At 32.1% G+C, this 15,292-nt stretch overlaps 1 protein-coding gene across 6 annotated transcripts in view; it reads left to right on the forward strand.

The window, feature by feature from the left end:
• The window catches only part of NBEA (neurobeachin), a 747,382-nt gene that overhangs the window by 273,623 nt on the left and 458,467 nt on the right, over positions 1-15,292 (forward strand). For 5 of the 6 annotated variants that reach the window (XM_054528904.2, XM_054528908.2, XM_054528906.2 and 2 more), the window contains 2 exons: positions 2,248-2,402; positions 4,591-4,717. In XM_054528904.2, the coding sequence (XP_054384879.2) occupies positions 2,248-2,402; positions 4,591-4,717 (282 nt within the window). The remainder of the gene's footprint in view (positions 1-2,247; positions 2,403-4,590; positions 4,718-15,292) is intronic. The other variant, XM_054528905.2, reaches the window with a different exon arrangement.

Genomic DNA, 15,292 nt, shown 5'->3' on the forward strand with positions numbered 1-15,292 from the left:
ACTAATGACTTCTCTTCAAATCAACAGTTGATGGTTTTGTTTTCTTGCTGGAGAGTCAATGAAATAGTACATCTCACATTATTTTATAAGTTTAGAGGAGAATTTTGATAACAAACCCCAAATGTTGGCATGTTCCTTTTTTCTATTGATTTTTATGTAGATCATTATAAGTAGATGCCTTATATCCCATAGACAAAAAATATATTTCACTTTAGACAGTGGTAATGATTATTAACATTTATAATACACTTCATAATTGACAAAGTCCATTTAAATATGATCTCATTTAATCCCCAATTGTGTGTGAAGGAGGTAGCATTAGTCTTACGATTTTACACTCAAAAAAAATGTAAGATCATACAGTTTGAGAGTGGTCCAGTTTTCAAGCCTTAGTTTTGAAATATAGTCCACATCTTATATTCTTTTCTGCAATGTCACACTACCTCTCAATGAAATAAACGAAGACATTAGATGAGGACTTGCCAATATGGGAATTGAAAGCATAATGTGTGCTTTAGATAATTAGATAGATAGTTGAGAGTTAAAGATTGAATCTAAAGAATTTGACACCAACATGCTTAAAGAGAAAAGAAGAAAGTACCTAGAAGGAGATAGTGAAGAAATTTTTTGGCATGAGTAAAACCATTGAAGATTATAATACCTTTGGTCACACAAAATATTTTAAGTATTTCTAAAATTAAGAATAACAATTATTACAAATTTAGATTATTAACATTAAAGAAGTCACTGAGGATGATAACAAAACCACTTATTTGTGGAAAAAAAGTGTTGACATTAAGGAAGTTTAAGCAACAGACTTATTTGAGAAAGGACCATTGATGTAGTTTTCTTTAGGTAGATTTTTTTCATTGAGTAAGTATAAAATAGAGATGCATTAAAAAGATGTAAATCAAGTTGGATATTTTAGTACTGTCAGTTACCAGTTTCCAAGCATTACATTTGATTAAAATAGATCATACATCTATTTGTAGATGAATAAATTCAATGATGGTTGAGTAAGGTTTGGAAGATATTTGTTAAATGAAGTTTGCAGTGCTATAAACTTTGAGAAGAATGAATCTTTACTGCAAGAAGTTTAGATATTTATTAAGTTAGAGAAGTAGTTTCTTTATACATTTTTAAAAATTGACTAATATCCATATTTATTTGTCATTTAACCTTAACACAATGTCAAATTCAGAAATTTTTAAATGAAATACACTTAAAATACGTTAAAGAAACCTGGGGAAATGTTGAACTCCTCTGTTAAAGAAACCAAGGCTCAAAAGCTAAATAAACTTCTAACCAAATGTCTCTCTATCATCTCCGTTCTCTTTCATTATAATAATATTCCTACTATAAAAGCAACTCAATTTTGTTCAGAAAAATAAAGCATAACCTTATTATGCCCTTAGATGTTATTTATTATTCCTTGGTTTAATTTTCAGCTTTACTATGAAGAAGCTTTAGAATTTGGCATTTAAAGGCTGGGCACGGTGGCTCACGCCTGTAATCCCAGCACTTTGGGAGGCCAAGTGGATGGATCACCTGAGGTCAGGAGTTTGAGACCAGCCTGACCAACAGAGTGAAACCCTGTCTCTACTAAAAATACAAAAATTACCTGGGTGTGGTGGCACGTAGCTGTAATCCCAGCTACTTGGGAGGCTGACACAGGAGAATCACTTGAACCCAGGAGGCAGAGGTTGTAGTGAGCCGAGATGGCACCACCGTGCTCTGCCTGGGTGACAGAGTGAAACTCTGTCTCAAAAAAACCAACAAACTAAAAATCAAAAAACAAAAAAGAATTTGGCATTCAGATGTTTTATGTTTTTACATATTTATGAATATTTTAAACATGGAGAATGTGATATGGGTAAGATGGACATTTTTTATGTATATTTTGCCAAAAATTCTATGTGCCTAGGCAAAATCTCCTAACTTTAGCACAAATTTCTTAATATTCTCAGATTTATGATCACAGGCCACATGCCATCTTAAGAAAGGTTTGCAGACTCCAAAGTCTAGAAAAATGTTGGCCAAATCAATTAGGCAACACACTTTATAATATATCCTTAATGTCCATATCCTTTCCACTGACAAAGCTGGACTAAGGAGTTTAAAATTTTTTTTTAATTAAAAGAAGAAAGAGGGAGAAATTCGATGTTGACTGTGTATATTTGTTGCAGCGGGATTATAATTCATCTTCAACCTCATGTTTGTTATTTTCAATCCTTCATTTCTTTGCAGGAGTGTTGTGGTGCCTGTAAAGAAACCACCTCCAGGTAGTTTAGCTGTAACCACTGTGGGAGCCACTACTGCTGGAAGTGGGCTGCCAACAGGCAGTACCTCTAATATATTTGCTGCTACTGGAGCTACACCAAAAAGTATGATTAATACAACAGGTATTGTCCTTATATATTTTTGTGATACTCATCTTTTTATGTTTTCTATATCATTTTTCTGCTTATTTGATCTTAAAAGTTAAAATACCCTAATCATTTAAGATTATCTTAATTTTTAAGAAGGTTATATTTTATGTTATGACTTTTTAGAATTTGTCTATAGTTGTAGAGTGCATTTTTTAGTGGTCATTTTAGAGGACAGTATTGGTTTTGAGTCTTCTCAAAGCAGTGCTGTTTATTTTCAGAGTGAAATCAGATTACTGAAAGATATTTGGGGAGCAGAAGCAAAAGATAATTTGAACACTGAAGTTGGATATGTAAAAATCAGTAAAATGCATCAAGAATATCAAGATGTACTAAAAATGTTAGTGACAGAAAGCAGATTTGGGGACATGATTGGTTGAGTTCTAACATATATTCTTTGCTAAATCCCCTAAGGGAGGCAGAGCTCCCCTAAGAACCTTGACGATATGCAAGCGCCTCAACTTGATAAAAAGTGCATGTGAATAAGAACCATTGTTTGACGTTGAATTAATTCATATACATAGCTTATAATTTGATCCAATTCATTGCCCAACAAATTCCTAATGAATCTAGGAACAAAAAATTTCAAATCATTACAAATATTAAAAGTCTGCCTAAAATAACCTTTTTTTTTTTTGTAAATTTCCAGAAATGTTCCTGTTGATTATTAGCTAAATAAATCCTTACCCAAATCTTTGTGATTCCATTTTAGGTATTTATACAGCGCAAGATGATCCCTGACTTTTCTTCCCTGACTATAGTAGTCTTCTCTTCTCCAAACTGTATAGCCTTGAACTTTTCCATTTATTATCATTACTTAGATTCTTCCCATTTTTATTAATTTCATAGCTCTTTTTTGTGCTTTCTGTATCTATCTTGTTTATCATACCACCTGAGTCTGACATACCATGAACAACACATTTATGGGGTTGTAGTAAGTAGAATGTACTCTATTAAGAATATTTATATTGGCAAATAAATGTCATTAATGGCATTGTGTCAAAGAATAGACTATCTATTGTTTACCTGTATTATAAATAGATATTTCTATCTGGCTTGTCTGAAGACTTTAAAGTCTTTCCAGTATTAGACTTTCATTCTTTATACTCATTCAGCTTTCTAGAAATAGGAGTAAAACCGTTTTTCTTTTACTAAAGTGTATACTTCAAAAGTGTAAAGGTTTTAAAAATATGAATAAAGTCCTTATTCTTGTTAGGAGTTAGGTAAATGCAAAATGAAATCACCTTTTGTATTTTTATATGAGACAAGTCATGATGTTTTCTTTTTAATTTCTATTTTAAGAATTAATAATGAATATGGAAAGTGATGGTAGCAAGAGATTTGATGATAGTATGAAGTATATAATATTACAGTGAGAAATAAAAATGTAAGTGATAAACTTCTTAAAAATATGTGTGTGTATATGTATAAATTGTGAGCCGACAGCTAAACTGGGCATACTGTTCATTTCAAATATTGGCACATAGGTGCTATAAAATGTTATAGTGGAAATCCCAGTAAGCAATTCAGTTTTATGGGAATTAGTATAAGATGATAATATTTAGGAACACTAGATGTCCCTCAACTCCGCAGCTATTTAGTATACTTACGTGGCGTATGATAGAAAAATCTTTACTAAAATAGCATCTTTATATCATTGAGGGAAGACTCATTATTTTAAGATCAGATACTAATGTAACTCATTATAGCCCTTCTTAAGCAGTGATCTTATCAAAAGAAACATTAGATGTTGCAGTGCCACAAATTGATGCTCAGATAGTTCACTCCAAACTATGTCTTAAATGATGAAAACCAAAAATGTTACAATGTAGCTATAAAAAGATAAGTTTTTCACAAATAAATTTGCATTGGTTTATCAGCATCATTTTATCGAAAAATTTTTTCATTTGTTGATTTTTTTATTTATACCCTATTTGTAGTACATAGTTTTGTTAATGTAAATAAATCAATTAGATTTCAATGCAACATCTGTTATATAAAATTATATTTATTAGCATACTTACTAATGGCCAAATGATTAATTGTCAAATTCGGTTTTGAAATTCTGATGAGTAATTCTTTCAAAATCAGATAGTAATGGTGTAATTAAAATGTTTTTAAATAAATTTATGTTTAAGGCTAAAAATTATTATTTTGGGAACAGGTGCCGTGGATTCAGGGTCCTCCTCCTCTTCCTCCTCTTCTAGTTTTGTGAATGGTGCTACCAGCAAAAACCTTCCAGCTGTACAAACTGTTGCTCCAATGCCAGAAGATTCAGCTGAAAATATGAGGTATGCATGACTACTTGTTTTTATTCATTTTAACTCTTTTTAAATGTAGTGAAACAGTACACAAAAATACAAAAATATAGAAAGAGTTCTTGAGAGTGAAGGTTAATTATTTTGTGATTACATTTCACAATTCTGATATTTTTGGCTAGTTATTATGTAAAAATCTGTGATATATTTTGATCTAAGCAGAGATCTTCAGTGATTTTAAAATGTTTACTGTTGTATAGTGTATGGTAATTCACTGTCATTTAGTGCATGTTACTATTTCCAGTAAAGGTTAAAACATGTACAAATGGTAACGTGATAAAATTGGGCATCTTTGGGGGGTGATAAAAAGTTCAAAATATAAACTTTCAGGCTAGGCGTGGTGGCTCACGCCTGTAATCCCAGCACTTTGGAAGGCCTAGGAGGGCAGATCACTTGAGGCCAGAAGTTGGAGACCAGCCTGGAAAACATGGTGAAACCTTGTCTTTACTAAAAATACAAAGCTTAGCAGGGTGTGGTGGTGCACGCCTGTAATCCCAGACACTCGGGAGGGAGGCTAGGGCAGGAGAATCACTTGAACCTGGGAGGCAGAGGTTGCAGTGAGCCGAGATCGCACCGCTGCACTCCAGCCTGGGTGACAGAGTGGGACTGCGTCTCAAATAAATAAATAAATAAATAAACTAACTTAACTAAGTAACTTTCAAAATAAATCTACAATGTTATATATAACATCATTGGAACTTGAATAAGCAAACATTACCTTATCTGTCATGATTAAAGACCATTCCTAGAAGAGACTGGCCCTCATTCTTGGAGTAAGATTGTGTATACGTATACACACACACACGTGCACACACGTGTATGTATTCACAGTTTTTATAGAAGTATAACACAAATATAGAATATAAAAGCTTATTGAAAGAATGAACACACTCATCATCAACCAAGTCAACAAATAGACTGTACACCAGGAACGCCTACTTTGCACTTTTTTCCCAGTCACTGTTCTTGCTTTTCTTCCAATTCCTTACCCTGACTTTTAATACTAAGCTAGTTTTGTCCTTTTTGAATTTTATGTAAATGTAAGTACATCATATGTATTTCTTTGTCTCTGGCTTCTTTTGTTCAACATTATTTTTATGAGATTCATCTACTATTGTTGCATATAACAAGAGTTTATTCATTTATTCTCCTTTTATTTATTTATGTGTCTATACCATAATTTATTAATTCATTTTACTGATGATGGCCATTTGAAATTTTCCATTTCTTAGTTATTACAAATAATACTGCTATATAGATAAGGCCACTTATAATTACTATGAGTATACTACTATTACGTGTGTGTACTACACATTAATATGCATATTTGTTAGATAATTTGGAGTGTAATTGTTGATTCGTAGTGTTTGTATATGTTCAGTTTTACTAGATAATGCCAAATGGTTTTCAAAAGTGGTTGTACTAGTTTACTAACTCAGCAGCAGATTATGAGAGGTCTTGTTGCTTCATATCTTTGTTAGGACTTAGTATTTAGTCTCTGTCATTTTAGCCATTTTGGTGGAAGTATAGTGGCATTCCATTGTATTTTTAGTTTGCATTCTCCTGATGATAAATGAGGTTGAGCACTTTTTAAATACATTGGTCTTTTGTTTTCTTCTTTTGATTTGCCTGTTGAAGTCTGTAGTCCATTTTTTTAAATTGTGGGCTTTTTTTTGTCTTTTTCTTATTAATTTTTTGAAAGATTATATGCCATACATATGTGGATTATATGCCATACATATATATGTAGATTATACATATGTATGTTATACATACATACATACGTACATATGTGGATTATATGCCATACATATATATGTAGATTATACATATGTATATTATACATACATACATACATATGTAGATTATATGCCATACATATATCTTCTTCCATTTTCTGGCTTTTCTTATCATTATCAATATGGTCTATTTTGATCAACAGAAGTTGTAAATTTTAATTAAATTCACTTTATAATTTTTTGGTTTATAAGTCCTTTTGGTGTTGTAAATGCTTTGTCTACATTTTCCCTGTCTTGCCTTCTGGATGCTTTATCCTTTGCTTTTTGTATTTAGATGTGTAATCTATTTGGAATTTTTTGTGACTATAATGAGGTAGGAATAATAGGTATATGAAGATGACCCAGCACCATTTATTTGAAAGACACTTCTTTTCCCTGTGTTCTGTCACTTTTGTCACAAATTAGTTTTTCATATACACTTGATTATGGTTTAGCAAACAGCTCTGCCTCATCTCTTTGTCTGTCTTTAAGTCATACCATCTTAATTAGCCTTAGGTTTAATAAATATTGAGTTGAGTAAGATCTTCTCACCCTGTTATTTTTCCTCAAGAAAGTCTGAGCTATTCTTGATGCTTTGCATTTATATTTATATTTAGAATTATATTTATATTTTGGATATATAATGGATATTAGTTTGTCAATATCCATTTTAAAAACAACCTGCTGGGGTTTTCATAAGTAATGGAGTATTTGGATCTATTGCAACTGGGGCTATATAGGTCTCTTTCAATCTGTAACTAACAAACTGTGATTATCATATATTCCTACCATTTCCTTAGGTGTTCTTATTTTTTTCAGTAATGATTTTTAGTTTTCTATGTAGAAGTCTTACATTTTTCTAAATTGATTTATTCTTAGGAATTGAATATTTTGTATATGTTTCTGTTTTCCTGAAGTTTTCAGATAAACTTCATTGAAACTATTTGTTTATATTGTTTAAACTCAACAAAAAAACACTCATTTTGAGCGTACATTTTGATGAGTTTTGATTAGTTTATGCATCCACATAACCACCACCAAAATCAAGATGTAGAATATACCCATCACCCTGAAAGTTCTGTGTGCCCTGTTTGTTATTCGCTCCCATCTCTGCCCCAGGGAAACACCGAAATGCTTTTTAACATTGTGAATTAGATTTGCCTTTTCAAGGTTTTCACGTAGATGGAATCGACAGTACATACTATTTTTAGTGTCTGTCTTCTTTCATTTATCCTAATGATCTGTGATTTATCGATGTCTTTTTGTTTATGAGTAGTCTATTCCTTTTTATTGGTAGGTATTATCCCATTATATGGCTATTAATAATCTACTCTTCTTTTCACCTGTTGATAGCCATCTGGGTTTTCCCATTTTGTTGTAGTTATAAATAATGATTCTATGGATATTTGAAAACACGTCTTGGTGTGGACATAAATTTTCATTTCTTATGGCTGAACACTAGGAGAAAAATTCTGGTTGGGTAGTGAGTGTATGCTTAACCATATGAGAAACTGCTGAGCTATTGTGCAAAGTAGTTGTATCATTTTATATTACTGTCAGCAATGTGTAGTCCTATTTTTTCCATATTCTTGTCAGCGCTTGGTATTGTCAGTCTTTTTAAGACTTTATAATGGGTGGGTAACCGTATCTCATTTGGTTTTATGTTTTCTTTCCTATTGATTAATGATGGTGAGTATTCTTTTTTGCATATGCTTATGGACCATTGAAATCCCTTGCTATCTTTTAAAATTTTTCTTGAGATATGAGTTCTTTATATATTCTTCGTATATGTCCTTTGTGAGAAACATGCCGTCTAGAATTTTTTGTTCCACTTTGTTGTACATATTTTTATTTTCTTAAAAGTATTAATAAAAAAGTTTCTAATTTGACAAAGTTCATTGTCTCAAATAGTTTTGTCTTTTATGATTTGTGCCATTTGTAAATCATAAGAAATCTTTACCTACCACAAAGTCATGTAGATATTCTACTATATTTTCTTCTAAAATAAAAGTTTTGTAGTTTTATCTTTATTAGGTTTCTGATCTGTTTTGACTTAGTTTTTGTGTCTGTGGTGAGCTAAAGGTTGGGATTTGGGTCTGTTAATGTTTCAGTACCATTCAGTTACCTTGGAATTGATTTAAAATCAATTGACCACCTATGTGTAGATCTATTTCTAGACTCCATTCTGTCCCATGAACTATATGTCACTACTGCACTATCTTCCTGTATCATAGCTTTATATTAAGTTTTGAAAGAGGTGATGTAATATAAGTCCTCTAACTATTGTTTTTTAAAATTGCTTCTACTTTTCTGGGTTAATTTGCATTTTCATATAAATTTTAGAAGTGACTTGTCAATTCTAAAGCAACAAAAAAAGAAATTCTGCTGAAATTTTAATTACAACTCTGTTGAACCTTTAAATTTGAAGAGACTCTTCATCGTAATACTGAGTATTCAAACTTTTGAAATTGTCATTCATTGGGATCTTTAATTTTTTTCTGCAACTTATTGTAGTTTTCATTGTAAAACTCTTGTACTTATTTTTATGTCTTATTAAATTTTTATGTTTTTCTAAATTTTCATGTGTTTGATGATATTATATTAGATTTTCTGCTCTAAATTTCCAATTGGGAGTTAGAAGCCAGACAAAAAAGAGTACACAGTGTATGATTCCATTTTTATGAAATTATAGGAAATGCAAATTAATTTATCTTAAAAAATAGCAAATCAATGATTGCATATGTCCATTTTACCTCAATAAAACTGAAAAATGGGGACAATTTTGTATTAGTGTATTGATTTTTATATATTGATTTTATATTTTATAATCTTGCCACTTACTTTTAGTAAACTTGGTAAGTTGTTTAGAACTTTCTAAACTCGCATAATCGATCTAACATTTTCTGTAATTTCCTTATTATTTTCTGTGCATGAGATAATCTCACTTGTAGCTTTAGTATTATTTATCCTAAAATGTTTGAGAATTCAGTAGAGCCATTTCTGCCTGGAATTTTCTTTCTGGGAAAATTTAAATTATAGATTCAGTTTTTTTAATTGATAAATGGGTATCCAGATAGTATATTTATTTTTGTATCTGTTTTGTTATTTTTGTCTTCAATGAATTTACCCATCTTATCTAAGTTGTTGGATTTATTGCCATAAATTATTTGTAATTTTTAAATTTTTATTATTAATATTTTAAAATATAAGCATGATCTCTAATGATGTTCCCTCTTTCATTTCAGATTTTGTTAATTTTTGTTTTTTCTCATTTTTTCATTATCAAAATAGCTATTGCTTTTCAATATTATGATTTCCCCCAAAAAATGATACTGTGTTCATTAATATTTTTAGAATTTTTTTGTTTTCTGTTATGTGCATTCTGCTCTTATTACTCCTTTCTATTTACATCACATTTGCTTGCTTTTTTCTTTCCATGTCTTAGAGTGGAAACTGAGATTGTCTATAAACTGTGGACCATGGGCCAAATCATTCTGCCACCAGCTTTGTACATAAAGTTATTGGAATACAGCCACACTCATTTGCTTATGCATTGCCTATCACTGCTTTCACATTACTGTGACTGAGTTAAATAGTTGGAACAGAGACAATATGGCCTAAAGCTTAAAAATGTTTACTATCTTATCCTTTACAGATGTTTCCCAGCCCCTCTCTTGGATCTTTGATTTTAGACCTTTCTTGTTTAATGATATGGTATATGAGCATTTAAAGCCATAACTTTTCCTCCAAGCACAGTTTTACCTGTATAGTACAAATGTAGTATTTTTTATATTCAATTCAATATTTTTTTCTAATTTTCCCTATTTCTTCTTGGATTCATACACTTTACAGAGGTGCATTTTGACATATATCTTTCTTCAGTAAAAATACTGCCATGCAATCCATTCAAGTTGTTGCATGAATTAATAGTATGTTCCTTTTTTATTTCTCAGTCATATTCTATGGTATGGATGACAGTTTAAACATACACCTACTAAAGGACATTTAAGTTTTTTTCCAGTTTGGGGCTATTAAAAATAAAGTTACAGTGGACATTTGTTTTTATGTGAACACACATTTTTATTTCTCTGGGATAAGTACCCAAGAGTGAGATTGCTGGCTCTATGGTAAGTATATGATTAGTTTTATAAGAAACTGCAAAACTGTCTTCTAGAGTGGCTGTACCACTCTGTGTTTCCAATGGCAAAGTGTGAGTGGTCCAGTTTCTCCTCATTGTTACCAGCATTTTTTTTAAAGCATTCTGATAGGTATGTAGTGATATATTACTGTGGTCTGAATTTGCATTTTCCTAATGGTTCAAGATGCAGAACATCTTTTCTTGTGTTTATTTTCCATCAGTATGTCTCCTTTATGAATTGTCTGTTCATGTCTTTTGCCTATTTTTTAATTGGATCACTTTTTAACTTTTGAACTCTGAGAGTTTTTGTTATGTTCAAATACAAGTCCTTTTTTAGAAATTTAGTTTGCAAATATTTTCTCTTAGATGTGCTCCCTGTTTCATCCTTTTAATGGACTTTTTAGCAGAGAAAAATTTAAATTTTTTTTTAATCTGGCTTGTCAGATTTACGTTTTTATAGTTAAGCTTTTGGTGTCATGTCTAAGAGCTCTTCACCTAGCTCTACGTTCCTAAAATTTGTATTGTACTTTCTATAAAGTTTTGTGGTTTAAAAGTTGTTTTCCTTTTAAGTCTGTGATCTATTTTGAGCTGATGTCTGTGTAAGGTGTGAGGTTTAGGTTGAGGTACATGTTTTTGCCTATGAATGTCCATTTGTTCCAGCACCATTTGTTGAAAAGGCTATCCTTGCTCATGAGGCATGTTTTTAAGACCTTTTAAGGCAAATTTAGAGAGGCCTCTATTCTTGGATTGCTTTTGCCATGCTTAGGAAGGGTGGACTTGCTAGAATTTCTCCTGAATGCTCAGTGTATTTAATGAGATCTCTCCTTTCTGGCTGGAGGGAATACAGACTATTCCCAGCACTATGCACTCTCAGTGATGTTTGTGTTGCAGCTCCTTCATAATTATTCTTTTCAAAAAATTGTTCTATTCTAGCCCTTGGAGCTTTCAGGCTTCACATAAGTAGATTGCTATTCAGCCTAAGACTCAGGTTTTGGGAAATTTTTTGCTTTATAGCTTCCTCCTCTCAGGGACTCTGTCCTGCAAATTCTATTCACCTTGGCCGTTTTGAACTACAGTCTCATTCGTGTCAACTCAAAAACACTGCAGGACTCAGTATTTGCCATAATATAGGAAATACCTCCATAAAGGAAACATGGATGATGGGGGAGCTCACCTCTTTGGTTTCCCCGTCCTTAGGGTTCATAGTCCTCTACTCCCTGTATTGTCTGAAAATAGTTGTTCCCTGTATTTGTCTAATTTTTTAACTGTTAGCATGGAAGGTAATTTTAGACCATCTTACTTTTTCAAGGCTATAAATGAATTTTATATTTTTATCATGTTGTCAGTGATTTCTTTTATAAATTTTAATTCTTTTAGTTGTTTCCATTTCAGTATGTTGAGAGAATATCCTGAAATGTTAACTCACTTATTACTCCTAATTATTTTCTGTAGATTGTTTCAAAATGTATATGTATATACATAATTCTGTCATCCATGAATGGGGGAGTTTTTTCCCCCATTAAAATCCTTGCACCTTTTAATTTCTTTTTCTTAACTTACAGTACCACCCAGTACCTCTAATGCAATTTATTATAGTCATGGTTATAGCAGGCATTCTTCTTAAATTCTTCATCTCAGATGAAAAACATTGAACATTTATCATTAACTATGATGCCTCTTACCTATTAATTATATATAATTTTCAATAAATATTATACATCTCTTATATTTGTATTTAACAAAAACTTGCTATCATGATGTATGTTGAATTTTATCTTATGCTTTTTAAATATACACTAAGATGATCACGTGGTTTTTCTCCTTCTTCTGTTAACATGGTATACTGTATTGATTTAATTTTTAAATGCTAAAAGAATTCTCAATTTCTGTAAGAAATCCTATTTCATTATAATGTGAAATAGATTTATCTCTTGAAAGCTTCTATAAGATTATTTTTTGATTTTTTTCCCCTGAAATATTTAGTAAACTTCACAAGCAAAGACACCTAATCCTGGATCTCTTCTTTTAGGAAAGTTTTTAATTAAAATTTCAATTTAATTAGTTACAGATCTCACAAAATTTTCTATTTTTTCCGGTGTCAGCTTTGGTAGGTTTTTGTTGGCATAAAGCTTTTCATAATACTATCGTGTTATTCTTTTAACATTCATATAATCTGTAGTAATGTCTCTTCTTTTTATTCTTGATATTCTTTATTTAAGCTAGCCAGCTTGTCTGCCTTCCTGCCTTCCTACCTTCCTGCCTTGCCTTCCTTGCCTTCCTTCCTTTTCTTGATGAGCTCTGGCAGTGATTAATCAGTTTTATTCACACTGCCAAAAAAATTTCTAGAGAGAAGTAACAAGAAACTGTTAAGTTGAAGGTTGTACATTATTTGTTTCCTTAGTGCAGTAGTTTTCTAACATCAGCATGCATCAGAATAACATAGAGGGCTTGTTAACATACAGATTGCTGGATACCTGATTCAGTAGGACTCCAGTAGGGCATGAGAATTTAGGGCACCTCTAACAAGTTTTTAGGTGTGTTAGTCAAGCTTATTTAGAGAAACAGATTAAATAGGATGTTTACATTCATATGAATATACATGCATATACACATGATTTATTATAAAAATTTGGCTCACATGATTATGGAAACTGAAAATTCCCAATATCTGCAGTTAGTATGCTAAAGACCCAGGAGAACCAATGTGTAGTTCTAATCAAAGTACCAAGGTCGGAGAACCAAGAGAGTCAGTGATACAAGTTCCTATCCAAAAGCTGGCTGGCTCAATACTGAAGAAGAGCCGATGTTTCTGTCTGAGTCCAAAGGCTGGAAGAGACCAGTATTCCTAGCTCAAACATTCGGGCAGAAGGAGTTTGCTCAACTTTTTTGTTCTATTCATATCTTCAGCTGACTAGATGAAGCCTTCTTACATGAAGGAGGGCAGTCTACTTTACTCAGTCTACCTATTCAAATGTTAATCTTATCAATAAATACCCTCACAGTCATACCCAGAGTGCTGTTTAATCAAATATCTGGACACCCAGTAAAATTGACCCATAGAATTAACCATCATGCTAGATCATGCTGATGCTGCTGGTCCAGAGAACACACTTTGAGAAGCAGTGTGTAATTGATAATCCTCCAGATTGCAGAAGTTGTCCTTGATTTATTGAGGTCCTATTCCCACACAATGCATGGTCCTTCCTTACTCTAGTTTAACTTAACTTACCCCAAATTTTGCAGACATACATGTACATATGTATTCATGTATGCATGTTCATCTTAAATTCACACCCTGCAAGAAAGTATACTTATTTTATTGGTCAACATCTGTTTTGATTTAGCTAAATGACTACCATTTTTTGTTGCTCATCATTCTTTCCTGAATGTCTGACCTCCACCTAGTATCATATTTCTTCTTCTGAAAAAACGCTTCTTAGTATTTTATTTAGTGCAGGTTTGCCTGTCATGAATTTTTAGTTCCTATTTCTCTAAACATCTTGGAAATCCACCTCAATGTTTGAAAGGATATTTTGAACCAACAGAATTCTAGGTTGGCAATTATTTTCTTTTAGGGCTTTGAAAATATCATTTTGAAAATATCATTTTATTGTCTTTTGGCTTTTTTCATTCTGTGTTTTATTTCTTTATTTTATAGGTTAATTCCTAGTCATACTGTTTCTGTTCTCCACTCCAACCCACCTGATGTCTGTTTTAAAGGTGTTCTGTATTTTGGGAGTTGATAAGTTTTACTATGATGTTTTCAGGTGCTGTGGATTTTCTTTGTATTTGTCCTGCTTAAGATTTGTAGAGTTTTTCAAATCTGAAGTTTTATCACTTTCATTCAATTTTGAAACTTCCTAGGCATTACCTCTTCAGGTATTGCTTCTGACCCATTTTATCCTTTTGTTAGATCTTATCTTACATAAAAATTAGACTTTTTAAAAATACATTTCTTACCTATCTATATTTCTACCCCTATTTCTCTCTCAGTGATTTTGAGTATTTTCTTTTAACCTATAGTCTACTTTACTAATTATCTCTTTAGCTGTGTCGAGTCTTCTCAGTTCTTAATTTCAATTTTTGTAAGTGCTCAAATTTCCATTTGACTTTTGTAGTTTAATATTATCTTCCAGCTGGGCGTGGTGGCTCATGACTGTAATCCCAGCACTATGGGAGGCCGAGGTGGGCAGATCACAAGGTCAGGAGTTCGAGACCAGCCTGACCTCTTCATAGTGAAACCCCGTCTCTACTAAAAATACAAAAATTAGCTGCGCATGGTGGTGGGTGCCTGTAATCCCAGCTACTCGGGAGGCTGAGGCAGAAGAATTGTCTGAACCCAGGAGGCGGAGGTTGCAGTGAGCCAAGATTGTGCCATTGCACTCCAGCCTGGCGACAGAGTGAGACACTATCTCAAAAAAAAAAAAAAAAAAAAAATCTTCCAATCATCTATCTTATCCAGTTGTTTATCTTGGTCTTTAATTTCCTTGAATGTAAATATAGTTACCCTAAAGTCTTTGATTATTTATCAGAGCTACCTCTGTCATCTTGTGTTACTTTTGGTATTCAGTAATATCTTCCTGTCTACTTATGCTTCTTTTCTTGTTATTATTATGTGAAAAACCTATGTAG

The sequence above is a fragment of the Pongo abelii genome, chromosome 14 (assembly GCF_028885655.2).
Source record: "Pongo abelii isolate AG06213 chromosome 14, NHGRI_mPonAbe1-v2.0_pri, whole genome shotgun sequence".
Classification (NCBI taxonomy): Eukaryota; Metazoa; Chordata; class Mammalia; order Primates; family Hominidae; genus Pongo; species Pongo abelii.